General features: G+C 37.0%; 2 protein-coding genes and 1 pseudogene across 9 annotated transcripts; all 3 read right to left on the bottom strand.

Annotated features, from left to right (window-relative positions):
- Positions 1 to 33: 33 nt before the first annotated feature.
- RECQI1 (RECQ helicase l1) lies at positions 34 to 3,865 on the bottom strand. Of its 2 annotated transcripts, none has more exons than XM_068486053.2 (10): positions 3,537 to 3,865; positions 2,847 to 3,172; positions 2,488 to 2,748; positions 2,169 to 2,332; positions 1,765 to 1,861; positions 1,613 to 1,656; positions 1,229 to 1,343; positions 800 to 1,153; positions 468 to 692; positions 34 to 344 (listed from the first exon to the last, which is right to left on the bottom strand). In XM_068486053.2, exons 1-10 carry the CDS (start codon positions 3,649 to 3,651, stop codon positions 228 to 230), a joined length of 1,818 nt encoding a protein of 605 aa, XP_068342154.1. In that variant the 5' UTR covers positions 3,652 to 3,865; the 3' UTR covers positions 34 to 227. The 2 variants fall into 2 exon arrangements, with proteins under 2 accessions (XP_068342154.1, XP_088537527.1); XM_088681401.1 differs by lacking the exon at positions 3,537 to 3,865 and adding an exon at positions 3,269 to 3,408.
- A 2,083-nt stretch (positions 3,866 to 5,948) lies between these two features.
- LOC137746296 (uncharacterized) lies at positions 5,949 to 11,179 on the bottom strand. 6 transcript variants are annotated; one of them, XM_088682049.1, is made up of 13 exons: positions 10,842 to 11,179; positions 10,648 to 10,743; positions 9,838 to 9,909; positions 9,409 to 9,581; positions 8,163 to 8,653; positions 7,940 to 8,024; positions 7,679 to 7,766; positions 7,278 to 7,462; positions 6,993 to 7,125; positions 6,751 to 6,887; positions 6,585 to 6,659; positions 6,263 to 6,370; positions 5,949 to 6,171 (listed from the first exon to the last, which is right to left on the bottom strand). In XM_088682049.1, exons 4-13 carry the CDS (start codon positions 9,409 to 9,411, stop codon positions 6,082 to 6,084), a joined length of 1,395 nt encoding a protein of 464 aa, XP_088538175.1. In that variant the 5' UTR covers positions 9,412 to 9,581; positions 9,838 to 9,909; positions 10,648 to 10,743; positions 10,842 to 11,179; the 3' UTR covers positions 5,949 to 6,081. The 6 variants fall into 6 exon arrangements, with proteins under 6 accessions (XP_088538175.1, XP_088538173.1, XP_088538170.1 ...); XM_088682047.1 differs by lacking the exon at positions 10,842 to 11,179 and adding an exon at positions 8,798 to 8,841 and having other exon boundaries at positions 10,648 to 10,728; XM_088682044.1 differs by lacking the exon at positions 10,842 to 11,179 and having other exon boundaries at positions 8,163 to 8,841; positions 10,648 to 10,763.
- Positions 11,180 to 16,879: 5,700 nt separating this feature from the next.
- Positions 16,880 to 20,771, bottom strand: LOC137745810 (uncharacterized; annotated as a pseudogene). Its single transcript, XR_015954556.1, has 8 exons — positions 19,495 to 20,771; positions 19,088 to 19,255; positions 18,936 to 18,985; positions 18,772 to 18,863; positions 18,559 to 18,679; positions 17,904 to 18,008; positions 17,502 to 17,637; positions 16,880 to 17,364 (listed from the first exon to the last, which is right to left on the bottom strand). The product of XR_015954556.1 is annotated as an uncharacterized LOC137745810 (transcript).
- Positions 20,772 to 22,899: the final 2,128 nt, after the last annotated feature.

The raw sequence follows: 22,899 nt of genomic DNA, 5'->3' as shown, positions 1-22,899 counted from the left end.
TTTTAGATCTTAGTCTTAATCATAGATCTTAGATTTAATCAAAATCTTAATTCATTTTCCTTTGACTACTAGAAAACCAAGTCGATGTGACAAGATATAAGGTTGGCAGAGTAATAATTGAACTCGCCCGAGGTCAAATAATAAAGCATTGCCCTCGGAGAATAACTTACATACACCCGGGATAATCATCGCTCTCTCTATCTCCTTCATCACGTGACAGAAAGCATTCATCTTCGAGAGGAAGCCTTGACACAGTTATCACAAGGATTGGAACCATACTTGCAGGCATTTTCGTCAAAAGACTCTCCAAAGTGTTTGAGTAGCATTTGTCTCCGGCATTGAGTCTAAAAAATCATCAAACCAAAGAAACCAACCACATTTTCTGTAAGTACACATAATTATATAAAAAAGCTAGATTATACGTCTTTCGTTACGAATTAATCACTTGATTGTTTGAAGTTTCTAACCTTTAATTCACAGTACTCTTGCATTTTCTGAGCTTGAGCCATAGATGTCTTGAAACTTTGGCTCTTACATCCTTGACCGTTACGTAACATGCATACAACCCGGCTAAAATCCTTCTTCTGGTATAGAACAATGCATACTGCAGGAAGATCATCTCTACCAGCCCTTCCAGATTCTTGATAATAGCTTTCTACTGATTTGGATATCGTATTGTGGATGACAAAACGCTAGACAAAAGGAAAAGAGAATGCAGGTTTCCAAATGACCAGATCAGTACTTTCAAAATTACATAAAAGAGTCGGAGAAAGAAAATGCAAAGGTTAATTGGACTTACAACATCCGGTTTGTCAATTCCCATCCCAAAAGCAATTGTGGCGCATACGATTTGAACCTCTCCTGTGTACCATTTCTTTTGCACAGCAACTCTTTGGCGAGCAGCAATCCCAGCATGATAATATGCTGTCTTGATCTTAAATTTTTCATTCAAAAATTTGGATACCTCAACACATTCACTTTTTGAAAGGCAGTATACAATTCCGGACTGGTTTTGGAAACGACTCCTCAGTAGCTCTCCAAGCTGCTTCTGTGATTCCTTGGTCTTACCAATGACTTCATATTTCAAGTTGGGCCTGTCAAAACTTCTTTCGAGGACAAGAGCATGTGGAATTCTTAAAGCTTTTAAAATGTCCTGCAATGCATCCATACAAACATTTTTACTTCGTAACATACAGCAGAAACAAATTCATTCTGAAAATCATCCTACCTCACGAACAGAATGAGTTGCTGTGGCAGTTAATGCCATCACTGGAACATCACGGAATATCTGCTTAAGACATCCTAATCCCCTGTAATCTGGACGGAAATCATGTCCCCATTGGCTGTGAAGCATGATGAAGAATATAAAAGAATTATTACCAAAACACTCTTATTAGATGGTTTAATAACAGTGGCATAACTTGATGTGGTTTGTTTAAGAACACTAAAAAGTAGTGATCCAAACACCAGACATTTGTAATATGACCTAACCACTTTAGCTACCCACCGGAAGGTGGACAGCCCCCAAGCTAAAACTCTCCTGATAATGCTGGAAAGAATTCAACTATAACCAAAACAAACATGCATACAAGTAACGAAACACAGGACATACCTTACACAGTGTGCTTCGTCCACAACAAATCCTGCTAGCTGCCCCTGTGATTTAGTCCAAGCACTATCTAAGTTTGATACATAAAAGTTTTTAAAATCTAATGCAACCATTCATGGTAACAGTACAATAGTCAGTAACCTTAGAAACCTCACCTTTGAATGCAGGCATTTCAGGGCATCAAGAAAAGTAGGGTTACCAACAACTCTCTCGGGAGTCACATACAAAAGCTTGCATGATGGTTTAGCTTTCCTGGAAACAAGAAAATGAAACATAACAGACGAATCATCAGGTAATCAAATAATCTAAGATATAAATTTAACAATAATAATCACATGGTGTGTGAAAAATTATTATTGGAATCAAATTGCTGGAAGAAACAATCAAAAGCATATCTTAAGAAAATAACAATTACGCATGCAACCCCCCACAAACAAGTTCTTGTCGGTTGTAAATAAGGTATAAGTGAAATTTGTAAGGAGAAACTTTCTGCTTAAAGAACAAGAAAAGTTCCTTATTTATTGTCCACAGAACAGAGAAGAAAACAAAAAAACCTTACCTTAGCTCTTGGAGGACAGCCGCTGCTTGGGAAGCAGTTTGTTGAGAATTCAAAAAAGTTGCTGGTACACCGAATTTGAGGTTCAGTGTTACTATCTGATCCTGAATAAGGGAAAGCAGTGGAGATACGACAATTGTCACACCTGGTTTCAGGGTCGCTGGAAGCTGTGCAAAACACCAAAATATAAATAAAATCAGTGACTTGAAGAAACCTTTCCAATGTTGAACTAGCCAAACAAGTCATGAATCATAACAAATTTCAAGATTACAAACAGATCAACTAAGCAAAGTGTTGCAGTTATAGCCGTAAGAGAAGAAACCTGGTAACACAAGCTTTTGCCCCCTCCGGTAGGCATTAGGATAAAGCAATCTCGCTTTTCCATAGCCGCTTTACATGCTTGATGCTGCAAGGGTCGAAATACCCTATTACCAAATATTACAACATTGGCCAGCTCAGCATCATCCAAAGCCTGTAATTCTTCATAACCGAGAGTTTTCACTTCATCTTTTGACATTCGGGTGCACTGCTTCTTACTAGAAATTGTTGGAACTGAATCTCGACTAATGGTGCTTTTGCAATCCTTCAACACAAACAAACAACTTCACTATCTTGAAAATTATAGTTCCTCAAACATTAAAGACGATATAGCCATGAGACTAACAATGAACTAGGTCTTACCACTGAAGAGGGATTTGATCCAACTTTTTTTCTCATTGGAGTTCTAAACTCTAATTCTTCACTATCACTAGAATCCAACACCATAAAATTTGGGTATTCTTCACGTTCGGGTGAATCTTCTACCATGTTGATATTGTCTCCATCATTATCTGCTTCGACTCCATTCGGAATGTCTCTCCCAAACATGTTACTCAAAGCTCCACAAGCTTCAGATTCCATTGCTTGTATATCATCCCATTCTTCCGTGTCTTGCACAGATTCCGCCAGCGCCGTGAGATAATCATCGCCGCAGTGCTCCACGGTAATAAAATCCAGGCCATCGTCACCTAAACACAAGATCAAAGAACATGATGACCCAACAGTAATTTGGTCGAAATTTTAATCACAATTACTAAAATGATAAAATCTAATCATAATTATACCTGAAAATTATTACCCAACAGCATAAATACTTGAAATTAAGAAAAATGCTTGTTGTTGCAGCATAATCCAACCGCATTTCTACCAAAACAGCACAAAATCTCAAAATTCAAAAAACCCACTTCGATTTCCCACTTAAATTAAACAAAAAACAAAACCCACAAAATTATGCACCCATATAATTTATTTTATTCTATTCAAATTAGGAATTTCACAAAAATTAATAATTACGGAAACTGAAATGGGATTTGGGGAGGAGCAAATGAGTACCGTAGAGATTGACCAGACGATCCAAGCACTTGTTCGCCGATTCTTCATCGAACCCGGAATCGAGAGCTAAGCTCAGCAATCGAGCCTTCTCCACTTCCAGATCGTGACCGTCCATTCTTCTTCCTTCCTTCTGTTGATTAATCTCTCTGGTTGATTGGAATTGAAGGCCTGCTTAATCTCCCGCGCCAAATTTGCTTTGAAACCTAAAAATTTGCCGGCGGTCGATTATATAGGGAACGGCGAGAAGCGGGAAACGATGCCGTTAGCTGTAGTGGACTGTCGCATGTGGATCACGGCTTTGTACAGGATTATGAGCCTTCAAAAGGCCCAATTAAAAGCAGAGTGGGTCATTTTTTTCATAAAATTTTGTAGGCCCTAGTGATTTCTGTACACTTTTTTTTCTTAATTTTGAATAATTCATGTAATTAATATAATCATCATCTGACAGTCAGAATAATTTATGTGAATATATATATTTAATACAACCAACATCTAACCATCGAAATAATAATGATATTAAATACGTGTAAGTAGTGTAATCAAATCCGTTTATTTGTGTTTGGTAATTTTTGTTTCACTATTTCAATCCAAATTCTATAAAACAAAGAAAATGATTCTTTCTCAATCGTTTTCTTTTTATGCACACTCGATTTAAAATTATCCCTTGATTTGTCTATTTATGTGATCCAGAAGTCATATATAAGCATGAGCCTGAGTGCACATACTGCATAGAAAGTAAAATTGTGTGCGGAAATCACTTTTGGAAAAAGAAAAAAAAAAGGTATAAAAAAGCTAATACGGTATGGAAATCAATAAGATACAACAAGACATCAGTTATTCAACAATATATTACAAATTTTAAACAAATTAAAGGGATTTTTTTTGGTCATAAATTAGGTGAGAAGGTTGAATCTCAAAAGGGTACAACTTTTCCATTGCATCCATGCAAATTTTGCAATCATGAAAAACTTGTACAGCGTAGAACGCCGTATGTACGTACACCATCCGTACACGAATTGAATGAAAAACTTAAACATTTGAGCTTTCAATGTCTTGAAACCGATCAAAGTGTTTCAAATGGTACGTACAATCTCGAGACATTTCTTCTTGAACCAACGGTATCCTTTCTTCAAGGACCTCTTGACCTTCCCTTCGGCACCATACAACTTATACCTAGCCACTCGTCCTCTTCTCTTAATCTCCGGATCGTTCCACCACAATTTCAACGACTTCGTCGACGACGATCGCTCTTTCCTCACCTTCGTCCCCCCGACCCGCATTTGAAGATCGCTGCATTGTCGTATTTTCATGGGGGGATTCGGATCCCATGACGGATGAAAATGTGACCTCCCCGTGTACATTGTCTGGTTTTCGCTTAACCTCCTTACGTTCACCATCTCTAGGTTGTTCCGGCAGTCAGCAGTTACATACGAGCGGTATCGAATCTCCTCCATCATCTCTCTCCCTCTCTGAAAAGATCTCTTTGAATCTTTTCGCCAGAGAGAGAGAGAGGGAGATAGCTCAGAAACTACGAGACAGCCGGTTAATTATGTGCATTATTAGGATTTTATTTTTGCCTTCTTAAATATTAAAGGGTGGTTAAGATGGTTGAACTTCCGGTTGGATTTTTGTTGGCCAACCTAAGTAAATTTAGATGGTTAAACGTTATTACTGTCCTGCCCCTGGAGAGTAATATTGATTTGTTATATTAAACAAGATTAGTGATACAAATAGTTTACACACCCCACTTCCTTCACATTACAAATCCCAATCGGTTGAAAAATCGTTGCTTTGTTTTGGGTTGTTTATGAGAAATTCTTTGGTCCAGACCACGTCACCCCTACGGCCCACATATAATGAGGAGAGCAACTTAGATGGATGGGTACACCGTTACGGTAATGTCTCAATCCAGTAATACAATGTCACATTAATTTGATTCCACATAATATTGTGTCATTAGAATAAAACGTTATTATAGTAGTGTACCCGTTCCATCCAAATCCTTCTCCACACTATGAGATGAGATCATCATATAAGCGAGGGAGACCCAAATACATGGAAGGTCTCAGCTGTGTGACCAAATGGGTGACCTGGTCCACTTGCCGAACTCAAAAATTTCTTATTGTGGATGTGCACAAGGAAAGTGATTTTTTGGGCATCTCTTTTCTCACTTACACGTCTAAGTTTATCTCCGATTTTTGAATTGAATAAATTAAAAAAATAAAAATAAAAGGACGTAACTAAACAAGAGCGTGCAGAGTGACAAAAATGCAGTACGAAGATCATATAGTCGTGCACAATTGCACAGAAGATGGACCCAAGGGACCATATTCGGCCTACCAATTTTGAATTTTCTGGTCGAAGGCAAAGCAAATGAGTCTCTTAGCATATCACACAGTAGATGAGATTAAATTTTGAAAACCAAAGGCAAATGCGGAAATATTTAGACCATCATCTATGATTAAACACCATCTCATTTGACCAAATGGATAAATTTACAGGTGATTACAAACTAATCCAACGACAAAGGGAAAACGCGACGGGGCTAATTAAGTTGCTGTTCTTCCATTGTCTCAGCTTCTGATGAATCCTTTCGACTCCCCTTCTTCGCCTTCTTGTTATCCATGTGGGAAACCTGTTTATTAATACAACATATAGATGGTTTAATGAAGAAATGTTCATGCATGAGTACAATCAATCGGGTAAGTTTTTGTATCTGCACTTACGATGCAGGATTTCCACTCGAGTTTTCCTCCCTCGGCAGCCTGGGAATGATTGCGAACGTGGCGAAATATGTGAATCAGAACAGCTGCATCAAGAGCTGCATACTCCAGCTGCACAAGAATATGGCACTAGTTTATTTGAACTAAACAACTGGATGTGTGGCTCAACCAATAAATCGTGTCAGATCCTGAAACTTCAACCGCGATTGAGTAATACCTCACTCCGCAATGGAAGGAGGATTTCAACCCTTCGCTGTGCTCCGAAAGCAATTTTATACCTCATTCGAGTTATACGTAGTTAAAGTTCAATATGTACAAAAACTACCTGATTGGGTGTCAAAGGTCGTTGCTCCCAATTGCTATTCCTTCTTGTCTTGTTCAAACCAACTCCCAGTATTTTCTGATGCAGTAATGAGCATTAGAATGCAAAAAGATAGATCAACAGAGACAAAGAAAAGATTGTAGTATGTTCAAATTCGTGCTTCTGTTACCTTTGCAAGCCCAGAGAGACCACCGCTAGGTTCTTTGAAAACATTCTGGATGTCCAGTAACATTTCGTAGTGTTTGAAACACTCTAACTCTCCATAAGAATGAGCCAACTGCTTCATATCACACTGAAAATTATAGCCTACAAGGAGCATAATTCACAGCCATGCTTAATTTCCAGTTTATTTCATGTATGTACATCGTAAAGAAAGCTCTAATTCACCTATTGTATTACAATTTCTCATACCGAGTTTCAGAATCCTAGGAGATTGCAGAATGCGAGTTAAGCAGTCATCCAGGACATCAGGAACGTCAGCGAATAACTTGATCAAGTCTATGACGAAAACTTTTTTTTCAGAAGCAATTTGCATGATGGAAACCTGAAACGCGGAGAAAACACTTGAACAAAACAAAGCATGTGGACTATGAGATTGTTTTTACGAACAAGTATTTGGAAATATGAGAAGCCAAAAGGTAAAAAAATAGAAAATTGAAGTCTAGCAAAGAATGAAAATCAATATGACCTAATTACCTTGCTCGGTTTGCTGCCTTTTACAGAGTTCGGTTTCCATTCGCAATCAAGACCCACAACTTTGCATCCCTCAAAGTGAGAGGTAGCATTAAGCAAGGCATCAGCTTCATCAACCCAAACAACACCCTCTATAACCAACTGATTGAGATGCAAATAGCGATTTTCGAGAAGACTTGCCTTGGGTACTATATAAAAGATTAAACAAAATTATATAAAATCCATAACTTTGAATTGCTATCTTCATACATTGTCTTTAATTACTAGAAAAACCATAACTACTAGTTCTGCTAAAGAAAGGTTGCCAAGATTGACAGCTTCACTGCACTAACTCCAGAAAAATAATTCCGTATGGATAAATGCAAGCATGATGACACGACAGTTTTAAGTAACGTTAGTTATACCTTTTCCATTCAAGAAACCTTCAAGCGAGTATCGATCACATAGCTCATCAACCTTCTCTGAGTAACCAGCTTCCATTGCCAAGTAAACCTTCGAAATAAAGAAAAGAAATTAATTGTGATACCAAAAGAGTATAACTGATTTAAATAGTAGTCACGTATCACTATAATCGTAAAGCTAAGAATGCAACCAAGCATACATTCACACATGAAAGCATACATATATGGATTTCGGAAACATGATCTTTTCCAAAAGCTACATACCAAATATTCAAGAAGTTGCCTATTACTGTTTGTCCTTGCTTCTGCAACTTCCCAGCAACCTTTTTCTGCTAATTTCTTTAAAGTGCTGAAAGTTAATGATTAACTCTTATTATTTTAAGAAAAATAAGTATTCAAGACTAACAAATAGAATTTATTGAAGGAAAAGAAAAGGAGAAAAGAAATTAATTTGATACCACGCAGAAATATGAACATAATAAATTACCTCTCTTTGTACTTATGATAAACATCAGGAAATTCATGTCGGAGATTGTTTTTTTGTATAATGTCATAAGCATTTTTTAGCATGTTTCTGCCGAAGTACTCCCGGACAAGAATACACAACATTGGCTTTCCCATGAATGTTGCCCACTTTTCTGCTGCTTTCAATTGACCGCTTTCTATCATACGAAGGAGAAACGATTGGCCAGACTGGCGGATAGAGAAGTGCTCTAACAAAGTAACCGCGGTCATATATGATTGAGACGCTATCAATCCAAATATATATTGCTCAACAAACTCTTTTGCATTGTCAAATCTGCAATTATTCTTTGCATTCAGGCACATTACTCTATCAATGTTTACAAACTGAACACCATAAACTTCAAGTATCTTCTCAATTATCCTCCCCTCATGGTTGACAGAGCCCCCAACAATATCGAGAAATAACTGGGCAGCGAGGTCTTTTGTTTCCACAGAGTCCCCCGAGCATGTTTCCTTTTTTAGGAAATGGAGAAGACCAGATATAATCAAATGACTGAACCCTTCACAGTATAAATCAAATATAGGCAAAACATAGAGGCACTGAATAACAAAAGTAGCTGGTCCAGGTTGGGGATCATTGCGTAGTACTAGATAAACCTGGTCTTGAAGAGCTCGGAACTTCTTAGTTGCCTTACATGTGCCTATTACATGTTTCAATTGGAAACAAACAAGCAGAAAAGAAACATTACTTCCAAGGTACATGCAGAAAAGCTGAGAAAATAAGATCTTTTACCCAAACTCAGTTCAATTTGCAACCTAAAAAAAGTAGCATAGATACGAGTAAACTTCTGCGGGATTGGACTGCAGCATACTTTAAAAATTCATCCTGGATCTCTAAGGGTAATCCAAACACAGGACGGAAGTATTTCATCACTCATGAGGGCCGAGTGCCTTTCAAATTATTAGATCGTAAGAGTGAACAGTTGGTTCTATCAACACTATGACAGGTTCTATCTTGCCCGTGTATGGAAATGACTTGGGGCATAAGTTTTGTTAAACGGTTAGATGACTGGAAACACGCAGCAGGATTTTGAAAAACGGTGTAATACACACTTGAAGGATTAATTTGAGACTGAGTCATTGACCACAATGTGGTACACCACTAACATGATCAAAGGCACATCAACAAGCTAGGATCAAGTTCCTTGTCACAACATAATCATGCTTAAAAACGGTGAAATTAGTGATCGAGAGCAAAACACTCTTACCATGGAAATAGCACTCTTTCAAGAGGTATACGAATACCAACGGAGTAATATGCGTCAGGTCAGAAAAAGCATGCTTGCAAATGGTTGATGTCTGATTAACTTTGCCTTGCTTGTTATGTCTGTCAACTCTTTCCTCCAACCCCATGCCAGAATGAAGTGATGCTTCTCAGAAACTGAACCAAAATTAGTTTGAAATAGTAAGCGAATTACTGAACGCGTATCACATTCTTGATTCAATAGATACATTCTAGGGAGTTTTAACGAAACACTCCCGGTACTGTTCACTTTTAACGAAAAACCACATTTTTGCCTTTTCCTAGTACTATTCACTACACCTTTATTTGTCATTTTTCATTAAAACTAAAGTTTTTTTTGGACTTTTCATTAGTTTTCCTTACATTCTAAGCCAAGGGAGACCCAACAACTTACTCTCTGTCTCTTATAGATCATTCAGTTGCAAGTAACAAAACCAGTGCTACCTAAGTAATCAATACTCGAACGCTGTGATGAAATAACAGCCAGACGGTTAATACTCAAACTCAGTTAAGGAAGAACAATTTGCACATATCAACTAGGAAGTTCAATTCAGTTTCCATTTACAAAAAAAAGGGGATAACGAAAGACTTCAAAAAAATGAATACTTTACACAGAAGGAAGCAATCTTACATGTGTATACAAAAAATTACTACAAATGCATCACCATGAGAGAGCATGAGGCACAAATAATTGAAGAAAATGCACGAAAAAGACTCGAAATTAGTCAAATAAACAGCAATTAAATGGAATAACAACAACAAAAAAATCTTATCCCACCAACTGTGGTCGGCTGTATGAATCTTAGAACGCCACTGCGCTTGGTTTTGCGCCAAGTCTTCTGTTAGCTAATTAAATGGAACAACAATAAGAAAAAATTATAACAAATTGCAGCTGAACTAGCGTTAGACATTCAGAAAAACATTTACTTATAAAACCACAAACATATGAACACGCAAATATAACGCATAATTTAGTTTTACATATATAAAAATCACATAAACATGTCACAAACATTAAGCATTGACCATATATAGGAAGAAAAATCCCAAAAACAACAAACTATTTTAATCAGCTCAAACGTTTATTTTTCTAACAACACAAGAAGAAAAACATATGAGGAAAAAAAAGAAAAACAAACACTCGGAATTTTCTTTTGTTTTCTTCAATTTTCTCAGCAACCAAACAGTGCCTGGAGAAGCTTACCCGTTATTTCTCTCTGCAAACTCTGCCGCGGAGCTTCCTTGTTTTACCTCCCAAAATGTGTACATATATATATATATATATAGAAAGGAAAACTTGCTGCACAAAATTAAATAAATAGATGAAGAGGTAAAATATTTTAAAAGAAAAAGAAAATGGAAAATCAGAAGGCACTGATACAGTACGGGATGGCCCACCGGATTTGTTTCCCGAAAATGGCAAGAAATGCTTTCCATTGTACTGTGGAGTCGCTAACGGATCTTTTCTCTCTCTAAAAGGCAGGTGAGCTGCTTAAATGCACCGAACAAAAATTGGCTGCTGAAAAATCAGTGACGGTTCCTGCTTCTCATCAATCGTAGATCGACATATGTCAAAATAATTGATTTTTTAATTCAAATTTGACATATATTCATCTGTGATTGATAAGAAGTAGGAACTGCTGCTGATTTTTTCAGCAACCAAGTTCTGTCCAAATGCACTGGCTGCGTTGGTGGGTGCTGCCCTCCTTGGCAGGGAACGAAACGAGATTAGAACCAAGGGCATTTTAGAGTTTTGGGATTGTTATCTACGATCCCACTACTCCGCCTGGCGTAAAATCATCCGGTTCTTACATTTGATTTTCAAAACAATTCGAGTTAGACTCAACTGGTGTAAAAACGAGTCTAAATTGGTTGTTTTAGCACTCATCATTTTATTAATGGTCCACGATGAAGGTCATGACCTATAAAGAGAGAATTCTCAATATTTTTATCTATTTTTGGTTGGTCAACGCCTGACAATCGTAAAATCCAATTTAGAATTACAAATGTATTTGTAAATGTTTTTAATGACTTGAGCAACAAATCGTTTTTGCACTTATCGAACAAATGTTTTTGATGGGGTTGTATGAAAGGGCATGGAGTTGCGTGGGACTACATCCTTGCTTATTGGACTTCAGCATGGACATTGGATCGTGCATGATACAGGTGCTGGGCAACTGCATAAGTTGACTTCCAAATAAACTTCAATTATTAGCAAACTACAAATATAAAATCCAAGAAAATAAAACATTATAACATAAACAAGTCGATATAATTGGCTAATCAAGATGTTGGTTTCTAAGACTCTAAATAATTACTTTTATGTGTACTAAAACATAAATTACAAGTGTATTAGATTTGGAATCTTTTGTCGGTACTGGATTGCCTTAGCATTTATTGTCCGTTTTGGGCTCCGACCACGCCCTCATAGTTTTGTTTCTGGAAACTCAGACGAAAACTTCCCAGTGGATCACCCATCATAGGAGTGCTCTCGTGCACTACTCGCTTAAATTCGGACTTCCCATGGAATCTGAAGCCAGTGAGCTCCCAAAAGGCCTCGTGCTAGATAGAGATGAGAATATACATATAAGGATCACATGATCCATTCTCCTTGGCGATGTGGGATCTCACAATCCACCTCCCTTAAAGACCCGACATCCTCGTCGGCACACATCCGACCAAGGATTGGCTCTGATACCAAACTGAAACACCCTGACCGAAATCAAGGCGTGACGGCTAGCACGCCTTGATTTCGGACGGGGTGTGTCAGTTATGATTCACATGGAAGTTCTATTAACGCTCAAATTGGGGAATGAACAAAAACCAGTATGATGATGTAAAATTATATTTTGAAAGGGATTTAGTGGTTCAGTGATCTAATATATTTGATGTGGATTATAAGAGCACTATTTTTCCCTCGACTACTTGTAAGGGTATTTAGCCCCTTTATATAAAGCCCTGAGTTAGCCACAAAAGTCCTAAGCTCTTAATTATCTTACGTGAGGTTGGATTCTTTTTAGTCTCAGTTATATATATTTTTGGCTCTTAAATCCCACAAAATCCACAACTTATTGAAATCCTTCAAAATTTTAATTTTTTTTTTTAATACACTTAGATTTGGATGAATTTTAATGCTTTAAAAAATTTTAATTGACTACACCTAGATTTTAAAGGATTCTAAAATCCTTTAATTGAATACACCTAGATTTGAATGGATTCTAAAATCCTTTAAAATCTTTTAATTGACTACATTAGAATTTTAAAACCCTCTCAAATCCGAGTTGGACGACAATCCTTAGTTTAACTATACCCCTGAGTAAAAGTGATGATATGAAAACTATTAAAAAGGTCTGGCATCCCAGTTTGCACGACGGTTCATTGCATCGTGCCATCGCCTGCACTTTTACCTAATTGATTGGGAACGTGACCTTAGGCCTTTAGTGACAATTCTGGAAATTCAGTTTCACGGTTATGCGTTTGCAGTTTGCAGTCTGCAGAAAACAACAACAATTGCATGCAGCATGTTTTTATTCAAAAAATAATAAAAAGAAGTCATACATTCATTTTTCGTCTTTTCGGTATTATTTACACATTTATTTTTACGTTTTTCATATTTTTTAATTTTTAATTTTTAATTCTCAAATCGAATGATTTGCAGTGAAACAAATTATATAAATTGATAAAAGTGTGTAAAAAGGATGAAATAAGTATGGATAACACCATCTATTTCGGCATTGGGACGAGGCCCCGAGATCTCTGAAGCCACATGCTGACACGTGTACCGAGGGCAAGAGCTATGCTATATAGCGTTGATGGACCATACTTGACCAGTTGACACGTCAAGTACACTGTACACGTACCGATGCATGCCTGTATAAAACAAGTGGAAAATACAACTTCGCACCCATAAAAACCCTAGTGACGGATCCTCAAGATGTCCTTTTTCAAAACGGGACAAAGTTCGCATGGTACTTTGGCTAGTTGTTCGTAGTTTCATATCTTGTTTTAGGATAACGTTGGATAGATTAAATTTGTAGATAAAATTTATAAATTAAATAATGTATCACTAATAGGAACGAGCATGTTTATTAACGCTTAAGTAATTTAATTATTATCTTCTATGTCATTTAGTTTACAAATTTAGTCTTCCAAGTATTACTTGTTGTTTTATCATCTTTGAGGCATTTTGTCAAATATCTCAATTACACAACAGTCATAGTTAAGATCGAACATCAAAAGATAGAAAACTGGACGATTTCATGTGTAGGAATAGTCAGGATGAGACAATTGCCCAAGGAAATGTTTGTATGGGCGACTAGTATTGTCTCGCAAGCTCGATTTGAGTCAGTCGTCCACAAGTGTATGATTCTTAATTATTGATGCATTGTGGGATCAATATTCATCTTTGTCCACTTATGTATGATGACTATCTTAAGTATTTGTTCATCTTAGTTTTTCGTAATTGAACTCGCTTCTCACTTACTTTCTATTAGAATTTTAACTAAAAGGAGTCAAGTGGAATAAGTACAAGATTACAACATTAATCTAATACCTTAACTCAATGGTTAGGGATAACTTCTAGGCCCGTCTTCTACATGACACATTCTCGGTTCGATTCTTGATGCTGATGAAACATATTCTTGATGCTGATGAAACATACGCTGAAATGCCTCTATAAAAATTTTCGCCTAAAAAATATAAACTGTTGTAACGAAGCTGCTAGCTGGTCGCCTTTTAAAAATAAAACAACCTTCTTATTATCTTTAATTATGCTATAGTTGATCAAGTTCGTGGTTGACAAAGATATGTGTTATCCACGTCGTGCATGACTACAAGACCTGCAATATCGATGAGTTCTGCAGAATTATCCGAGACATATATAGGTGTCATTTACCAAACTTTTCACGTGTAGTCAAAAGGAAAATTATGAGATTTATGAATCTTTTACATAAAGAAAACAAAAGGCGGAGCTGAGATGACCTAACCAATTGGTGGTGGAGGTTTGGATTTGATGCATGATAGTAATTCTTACTGCACAAATCTAAACATTTTGTCAAGGAGTGGGTTGTCTGCCCTTTTATTTTCATAATTTTTTCAAGTTTTTCTGTGATGTGTGGTCACGATGAAGCTACATTAATATTTTATATTAATATTTTTTAGAAATAATAAAATAAAAAGTAATAGGAATATAAAATGTTAACGTGGTTTTACGGTGACCACACAAACAGAAAGGAATGGAGAGTATAAAAATAGAAGGGCAGACAATCCACCTCCTTAATTTGTTAAGCTGTCTATTCCATTTTACCATACTTATATCTAGCGAGCCCCAGTTCATGTTGTCATGCACCACCTTAGTCACTGTCATTTCAAGATTTTTTCCAGATCTTGCAGTTTGAACATGACAGACTGATTAATTTAGACTACTCATTTTAAATTTTATAATCCTTATTTGTCAATCTGATCGACACACTTTACCTAAACCAAGTGTTTAAATTTATCTCTCTCCTTCTCTTAATAGTCTAAATCACTCATCTCCGAACTATGAACCTATAAATGTTAATTTCAAAACAAACAAACAACAATAACAAAGTATTTTCCTATTAAATAGGATCGGTTATATAAATCCAAAAACGTCATTGAGTTCGGTTCTAATTTCAGAACAAAATAATTAAAATTTTTGCCGTTTACTTTTAATCCGGGACAAGACAAATGGCCCTAGAAGATATGCTAATGATGTGATGTATAGTGATGAACCCTACTACTTTCTACTTGTTACTGCTCAATGTGCATTGTAAATTGTATCATGATTGCAGATTGGAAAACAAAATTAGTTCCACCATAGCTTAAGGACAAGGATGCAACTTGGATGGTTGTAATATGATCAAATATCTTCAACTTATGTTGGATTGGAGAAATAGCATAATTTACCCATTAATTGAACTCAGTTCAGGAGAAAAACTTGTCCTATCACCGATTGTAAGATTTTGTCCGGTTCAGAGCTCAGTTGAAGTATTTTAGTTTGAGATTTACTCCCAACTTGACTCCTTACGCTCATAGACGAAACTCACTTTTAAGAGCTTATGGGCAAAACTTGCCTCTAAAGTTGTACTGAATGATGTCTTCTGCCCACGGTATCAACATTGACCTTGTGCTAATTTCCTCCTACAAATCGCCCACTTTGTGGACTTTGTCTTAGAGGTCGTTTGGAAGTACTTTTAAATGGCTGAAAATGTTTTTAGAACAAATTTTTTAGTAAAAATGCAAGTAAATCTTGAAAAAACATAAGTGCTTATTGGAATAAGCACAAAACTAGTGTTTCTTGAAAAAAAACACTCCAAGTACCTTTGGAATCCAAAATCATTTTCTCTAAAAACGTTTTCAATCATTTTAAAAGTATTTCCAAACTAGCCGTAGTAGTGGGCATTTTGTTACTAATTGTTAAAAGTCCATGGATAGAACAATACATACCCCTCCATGTCACCCAATACATGTAACGTTTTTCACATGTTAGACTCACATAATGCCACACATTGGACACTAGGTTCAACACATGAATAGTCTGCTTTGAATCTTTGATATTATATTAGAAAGTGAACATTCGTTCAAAAATCAATTAGTAATAAGAGGGAGAGATTCATGATCATATACATTATTAGGCAAAACTTTCATTTCTCGACGTGAAATTCATGCTCTCAACAAAAAGTGTATTCGAAACTTTCACACCATTCCAAGATATTGTTATTCTTTCGAACGTGCGATATTGAATCCTACCACTCACCAACATTTACGGTAGAGATAGGTCTCACATTATGTCGTGGACTCAGCTTGAAAGGTACCCAATGTCTATCAATGGATTCCTGTCACAAATTGGGTTTGGGTGGGTTGGGTTTAGATCCTCTTTAGATCTCAAAGTCCAGAGCCAATAGATAGAGAAATTTGTACCATCCAATAAATGGAGAGAGATTCGGACTCTTGATTTGTGTGAGGTAAAAATGAGAAGGACTAACAAGGGCCATAGGATTTAAAATGAAGATTTCTCGGTCCATCAGCTTCAAATTGCAAGATCCAGAGAGGATCTCGAATTCGGGTATGTTCCTATTAATTTCCCACACTATGGTTTGGTATTCACTTCACTATTCAATCATGTTTGGCCCTTGGAACCACACAACGGACACTTTACATTTTAAGACATTGCCCATCTGGGAATTGATGTGTATGATAAATTTTAGAGAATTTTAACGAAACACTCTCGGTACTGTTCATTTTTAACGAAAAACCACATTTTTACTATTCCTTAATACTATTCACTACACCTTTATTTGTCATTTTTCATTAAAAACTAAAGGTTTTTTTTTGGAATTTTCGTTAGTTTTCTTAAATTCTATCATGGCAATAAATTGGAAATAAAAAACGACAGCGTTTAGTAATTGTGAAGATTAAGGAAACAACAGAACCTCTTCATACATAAACATCTGAAATGGCCTCTAGATCATCTACACCACTCTCATGCTAGGCTGCCACTCCATGGAGTCGCATTGTGAAGATTAAGGAAACAACAGAAAACCGAAAAACTGAATTATGAGATTGCTTAAGAAAATAAATTTTAATGAGGGAGGATGGTAAACCCGACTCATCGTATTTCATATCCTTGTGAATTGGCAGAAACTGAAGAACACGATTCACGAGTTTCATTAGAACCGCGTCAGTTGGTTACCTCCCAATTCACGGGTTTCATGATCGAGTATGGTTACCTCCCAATTCTCCGGCAAGTGCTCTCTTTCAGACTTTCAAAAGAACCCGCGTCAGTTGGCAACATGAGTCTCCATCGACACAAGTTCAGCCCACGAGCTCTGTGTCAATGGTTCATAAGGGATATCCTTCCACCTGGGCAACGCGCTTTGTCCTTCCATGGCTTCAACGCCTGTACTCCATTAAAAGTGCGATCTACTATCCGATTACTAATATTGTAAGGCGTATACTGTTTATGCCACTAATCAAATATGAAACTGCACATCAAAACGAATAAACGGTTCTATGATCTAGGGAGACGGTATGGACCTTGATTAGGCCGAGCTTAAGGAGTATATGAACTTTCTCAGGACATCACGAAACACCATTTCTGCCGATACATTTCTCTCTCAGATCATGCTGAAGCACTTGAAGGAACGACAATGTACAATTCTTCCTGAAATACCTGAAGCCAACAAAAACAAGTCCATCTGTTATGAAAATATTGCATGTGTTAAGCATGCCGCCAGCCTTCGTCCTGAGCCAGGATTGAGAACTTTTCAAATTCAGAGAAACCCTGGAATTAAAAACAAGCAATCCTGAGCCCTCACCCAAACGAGCATTTTACAGAAAGCCGAAGGCTTTGGCTTCTATGGGACCAGCTGAACATGAGGAACCCCTTTCATTCCGATTTGAAAATTTTAATATAAACGGGAAGATTAAGAAAATTACCATTTTAAAGTGCGCTAACTCTTGCCTTAGTTCATCTCCAATATCCTCAGCTAGAGTCTGGACAATGCCAGGTGGATAATTTTGATCTTTTACGCTACTGCATGTCTGAAAACAATCCCAAGGTCAATGCTACAGTTAGCCAAACTCAAGAAAAGAAATTGCTTTAGTTAATCACATTAAGCAGCATTCAAGGTTTAAGTTAATCGATAAGCCATAAGATGAAATCTTTGGTATCAAGTCTTATAGCCTCTGCAGTGTCTGCACATTCTGTGGTAATGAAAAGCACACAGTCCGAGCAGGCGTATGTGATAATTAATTAAAATGCACTGCTATGTTGACGACCATACCACTACGATATTCTCACCAGTCTAATTGTGTGCTTAACTGCAGAATCTAAGATGAAAGTTCACAGTTCTGCTTCACACCATCAATTGAAAACCAAGGCCTTCTTTACTCATTCAGCACAAGAAGTTGTATACAAATACAAATATTGATAATTTTCTTTAAAAGAACAACACAAATACTACAGCAAAGTTAATAGTACAGGATATGTTCGACTCCTGTGTAGTTCTAAAAAAACATTCTACAAATGCAAAGAAAAAAACCTCCAATTTTATTCGAGAAATGTTCAATTGAAAACCAGATTGGAGATTACCAGTCTAAAACCTTCATGAGAATGCGAGATCTCCATATGTTGGAAACCTATGAGTCGATGTTGTTGTAGTGCAGCAGATGTACAGATAATTGCAGACAGAAACCTGAATTTCTTTTTTGACCTGACAGAAAAGAGAAAGAACGCAAAAATAAACATAAAAACACAAATAATTGTAGTTGTCATAGTATTGTATATATTCAGATAAAATGCTACCTGTTCTGGAAACTCCTTGAAGGATACATGGTAAAAGTTTGGTAAGTTCTTCATGTGGTGTTTTGGAAGTAGTGCTATCAGCTGCAGATTCACTAATTGATCATCACTGTAGAGAATACAGGGTATGCACCAAGACATAGCACACAAATAAACACTTGACATACCTTGACGGCTTGACCTCCTCAGTACCATAACCATGAAGATGATTGCCGTTCTACACAAATGATTTAGCTCATCAAGATTAAGATCAATAAGTGAACTTGAAGTTTTATTTTCAATGCACAGTAAATGAATTAGGAAGAGGGAAAATCATTACCGTTATGATAGAATAAGAATGCTTATCGTAACCCTTTTTGCCCACGGAAATCCCAATATTGTGGAGCACACATGCAGCTTCAAGATATTCAAGATCCTTGGCGTCACCGGAGGCAGCAACTTGAATGCTAGTAAGGTGGTCACATTTTCTCAAAGCTTCAAACGTTTCCTGCAAAAACATCTACTCAAAAACACTGGACGTCGCAATACAATTCTTCTCCATACCCAATTTAATGAAGAATATACAATAGAATACATAAATATCCCCAACATCACACTACATTTTGACTGATCCTTACACTAAATTTAAGTTGGTATCAAGCATCAATAAATTGATCCAGAACTAGTTTCTGTCTATCTCACAAACGTACGTTAGGAAACAAGATACTCAATTCAATTTGAATATACCTTAGCAATGCCAGCACACTGTGCAGCAGCCCTCATCATCTTCTTGCCATTAAACCTCATCGTAAGCCGCATGATAGACGACCATTTCTATTGGCATTCAAATCTTAACCCTCATTACCCTTTGCCAAACTCTCTGCAACCACCCCTTCTGCCAATGCATAACCAGAAACCTCCATCTCCTCAATTCCAAGCACCTCAAATATCTCCTCCAACAGCACTGCCCCTGCAACCATAAACTCCGACGGCCTTTTAAAAAACTTCTCCTTCCTAACCCTCTCCGGCTCTCCTCCGCCGCACAAACTCCCCACAACACCCTTCACCTCTCCTCTGCTCAGCTTCCAAGCCCTCTTGCCATCCCCAAAAGAAACCAAATTGCCCACCTGCAGCATATTGCTCACATTGCTATACCCGAAAGGGACCGCCTTCTCAACAGCCTTGATCGTACCGGAAGACCCCACAACGACTTCAAAGCCGCAAGATTGAATCTTTTCAACCAACCCAGATTCCTGAATCACCAACATGATATGGTCCCTCATAATTTCAGCATTCCCTTCACTGCCCCCAAACTTTTGGGTCAAATTAACATGCCCCAGCTTCAACGAAGCCCCCAAAACGACATTTCCTTCCTTTCCAATCGCGAACTCAGTAGACCCACCTCCGATATCCACACCCAGCACCAATTTCTCATATATCGGCAGAAACTAAAGCATACCCAGATAAACCAGCCGAGCTTCCTCCTCACCGGGCAGCGCATCGACCTCCAAACCCACCTCCTCCCTCACGCATTCCAAGAACTCGGCTTTGTTCACGGCTTCTCGCACGGCAGCGGTCGCGACGCAGCGGACAGGGTTTTGCTGATTTTGTAGGATTTCAGGATTTTCTGAAACTTTTTTAGGGATTCGAGAGCAAGGAGGTGGGAGTGGTGCGAGAGGGCAAAAGGGGTTGGTGTTGATGACGATGAGGTGGTGTCGCGGCCGAGAGCCGAGAACCACCGGCTCTTTGAATTGGTCGATGGTGAAGAATTTGCCGTCTGGGTATGCTCAGATTTTGAGCAGCTTGAAGGAGTTGGTGCCCATGTCAATGGCTGCCAAGAGGATTAAAAGGGTCGCTGCGTCCGGCGTAGGAGACGCCATTGCTGTTGGTAGCAATTGGTGTCTGGGTTTTCAATTTGGTGGGAAAATTTGCACAGGTACGAACTGAGAAAAGCTTCTTCCTTTTTTGTTTGTTTTGGTTTTAAACTCTATTTTTCTGAAGCTCTTTTTTTGAAGTAATATTGAAGCTAGTGGATTTTTATTTTCTTCATGATTTGATATGTCTTCTGAGTTTTGCCTAACAACATTTGATTAATTTTGATAATTAAATGTTAAACCACAAAATAATCTTTAAGCTCGTTTCAAAGTGCTTTGATGACTCGTTTAGAAATACTTTTAAAATGAATGAAATTGTTTTTAGCAAAAATGTTTTTAGGTTCTAAAAATACTTAAATGCTTCATGCACGAAACACATAATTGATGTTATAGGAAACACTTTTAAGTTTTAAGTGATTTTTTAAGGATTCACTTGCATTTTAATTCAAGCTTGATTTTTAAAATATTTTTAAGCAATTTCAGTTATTCACTTCCAAAATAACTTTTTAAATGATTAAAAGAGTTTTTAGTGAAAATATTTTTAGAATCAATCATTACTAAAAATAAAAGCAAATCTTGAAACAGCACATGATCACCTTGTGAATTTAAAAACATTTCCTCTAAAAATGTTTTTAGTCATTTTAAAAATAATTTTAAATAAACGTTTTTTTATATTTGATTTGTTTTGTGACAAACAATAACTACATTACTATAATCTACTATGATGATAAAGAAAATTTGAATTTTAGTGTAAAACTACGCACATTGCTCTAATTAACTTGTTGTATTTGATTTTTCTTTTTTTATATTATCTTTCTTTTAGAATGTTTTTTTATATCATATTCTTTTAGAATATTTGAGTTTGTTAATTATAAATTTGATTATTCAAAAGTATCAAATCAGTAACATAACTTCTTGTGATTAGGAGCATTAAAAAAGTGATTAGTCAAAATTGATGCTTTGCTCGCATCAGAACTCTGAACATTACATATAAAAGTCTCCCTGGGTCCGGGGACGACTTGGGGAAAGGTAAGTCTTCGGCTCCAGTTACACATACATTCCCAGAACCTTCCCGGAAAACCAGATTCCCGGAGAGTTTCGCAGAACCTGCATCGTGCAAGCTCCACCAACCACCAAGTCAATCAAGTGAACAACCTTTCAAGCCTCAACAGCCTCACTCAATGACTCAGTTTTTTATAATCTTTTGCTTCTCTTTTCTGCTTTCTGCTCGCAATAAAAATCAACCCTTTACATGTGAGACAGAAAGATTGTGACATACTGATGTTAGTGGAAGCTGCATGCAGATAATTATAATTTCAAGGTGTCAGATATGGTTTCGATAAGTTGTCAATAACATTGACTAATATTTGAATAACGCGACTTGTTGACATGTTATCGATGTATCAGAGTAGTTCTATCTTGTGGGTTTTGCGTCGAAGTTGACATGAAATTTCAGGTCAAATTCTGAGAAATGGGGTTCTGCTTAAAGTGCCACATCTTGCTTCCTTCACCATTAAGAATGATAAACAAACGCGTACTTGTGGAAAATTTGTAATTTCTGCAACTTCTTTCAACCTTCGTACCATCTAATAGTACTCTAAACACGCTTTGTTCTTTGTTTTGTCTCTATTCACGTGAACTCGCTCTCACTCTTTCAAGAAATTTTTCAATGTATCTAGAATAGGATCCGGAACATTATACGTCATAATACAATTGGAGGTGTGAGAATGTGAGGACAAAGTCTCATGTCGGCGAGAGACTAGACCATTCAAGAGTTTATAAGAAATTGGTTACTCCTTATATTGCAAATTATTTTTACGTAAAAACCCTAATTTTCTTCATAATATCAAAGTAAGTTGAATCACATGTGAAATTCAATGATTACACGTACACGTGCTCCACATCACCTGTTTCCCCCAACTTTCTTCAGGAGGGACACTTGAAAAAAATGTACCGGGTCGTGTTTCGTGAACACGGAAAAATCTCTCCTCTCTCTAAATCCGGTCACACACACACAGAGAGCTTTCTGTCCTGGATCTATTGGAATATACTGTGATTTTTTTAGTACTTTTCAATCAGGACGCGTTTGATTAGTCATCTAGCTGAAATTCCAATGCCTGAGAATCTTGAAAATATTTGTTCTTTTCTCTTTTTCCTTAAAAAAAAATGAGACAAAACAATACAGACAGTCATCGATCAAACCTAACATAAAAGTCGATGCAACTTTGGTGCTACCTAAAATTAATAATATCTTAATACAAATGTTGGGTTCTTTTTA

This window comes from Pyrus communis, chromosome 12 (assembly GCF_041283825.1).
Source record: "Pyrus communis isolate YQ-2024b chromosome 12, ASM4128382v1, whole genome shotgun sequence".
Classification (NCBI taxonomy): Eukaryota; Viridiplantae; Streptophyta; class Magnoliopsida; order Rosales; family Rosaceae; genus Pyrus; species Pyrus communis.
Note: the sequence above shows the minus strand (reverse complement) of the source record. Positions and strands in the feature narration are given on the sequence as shown.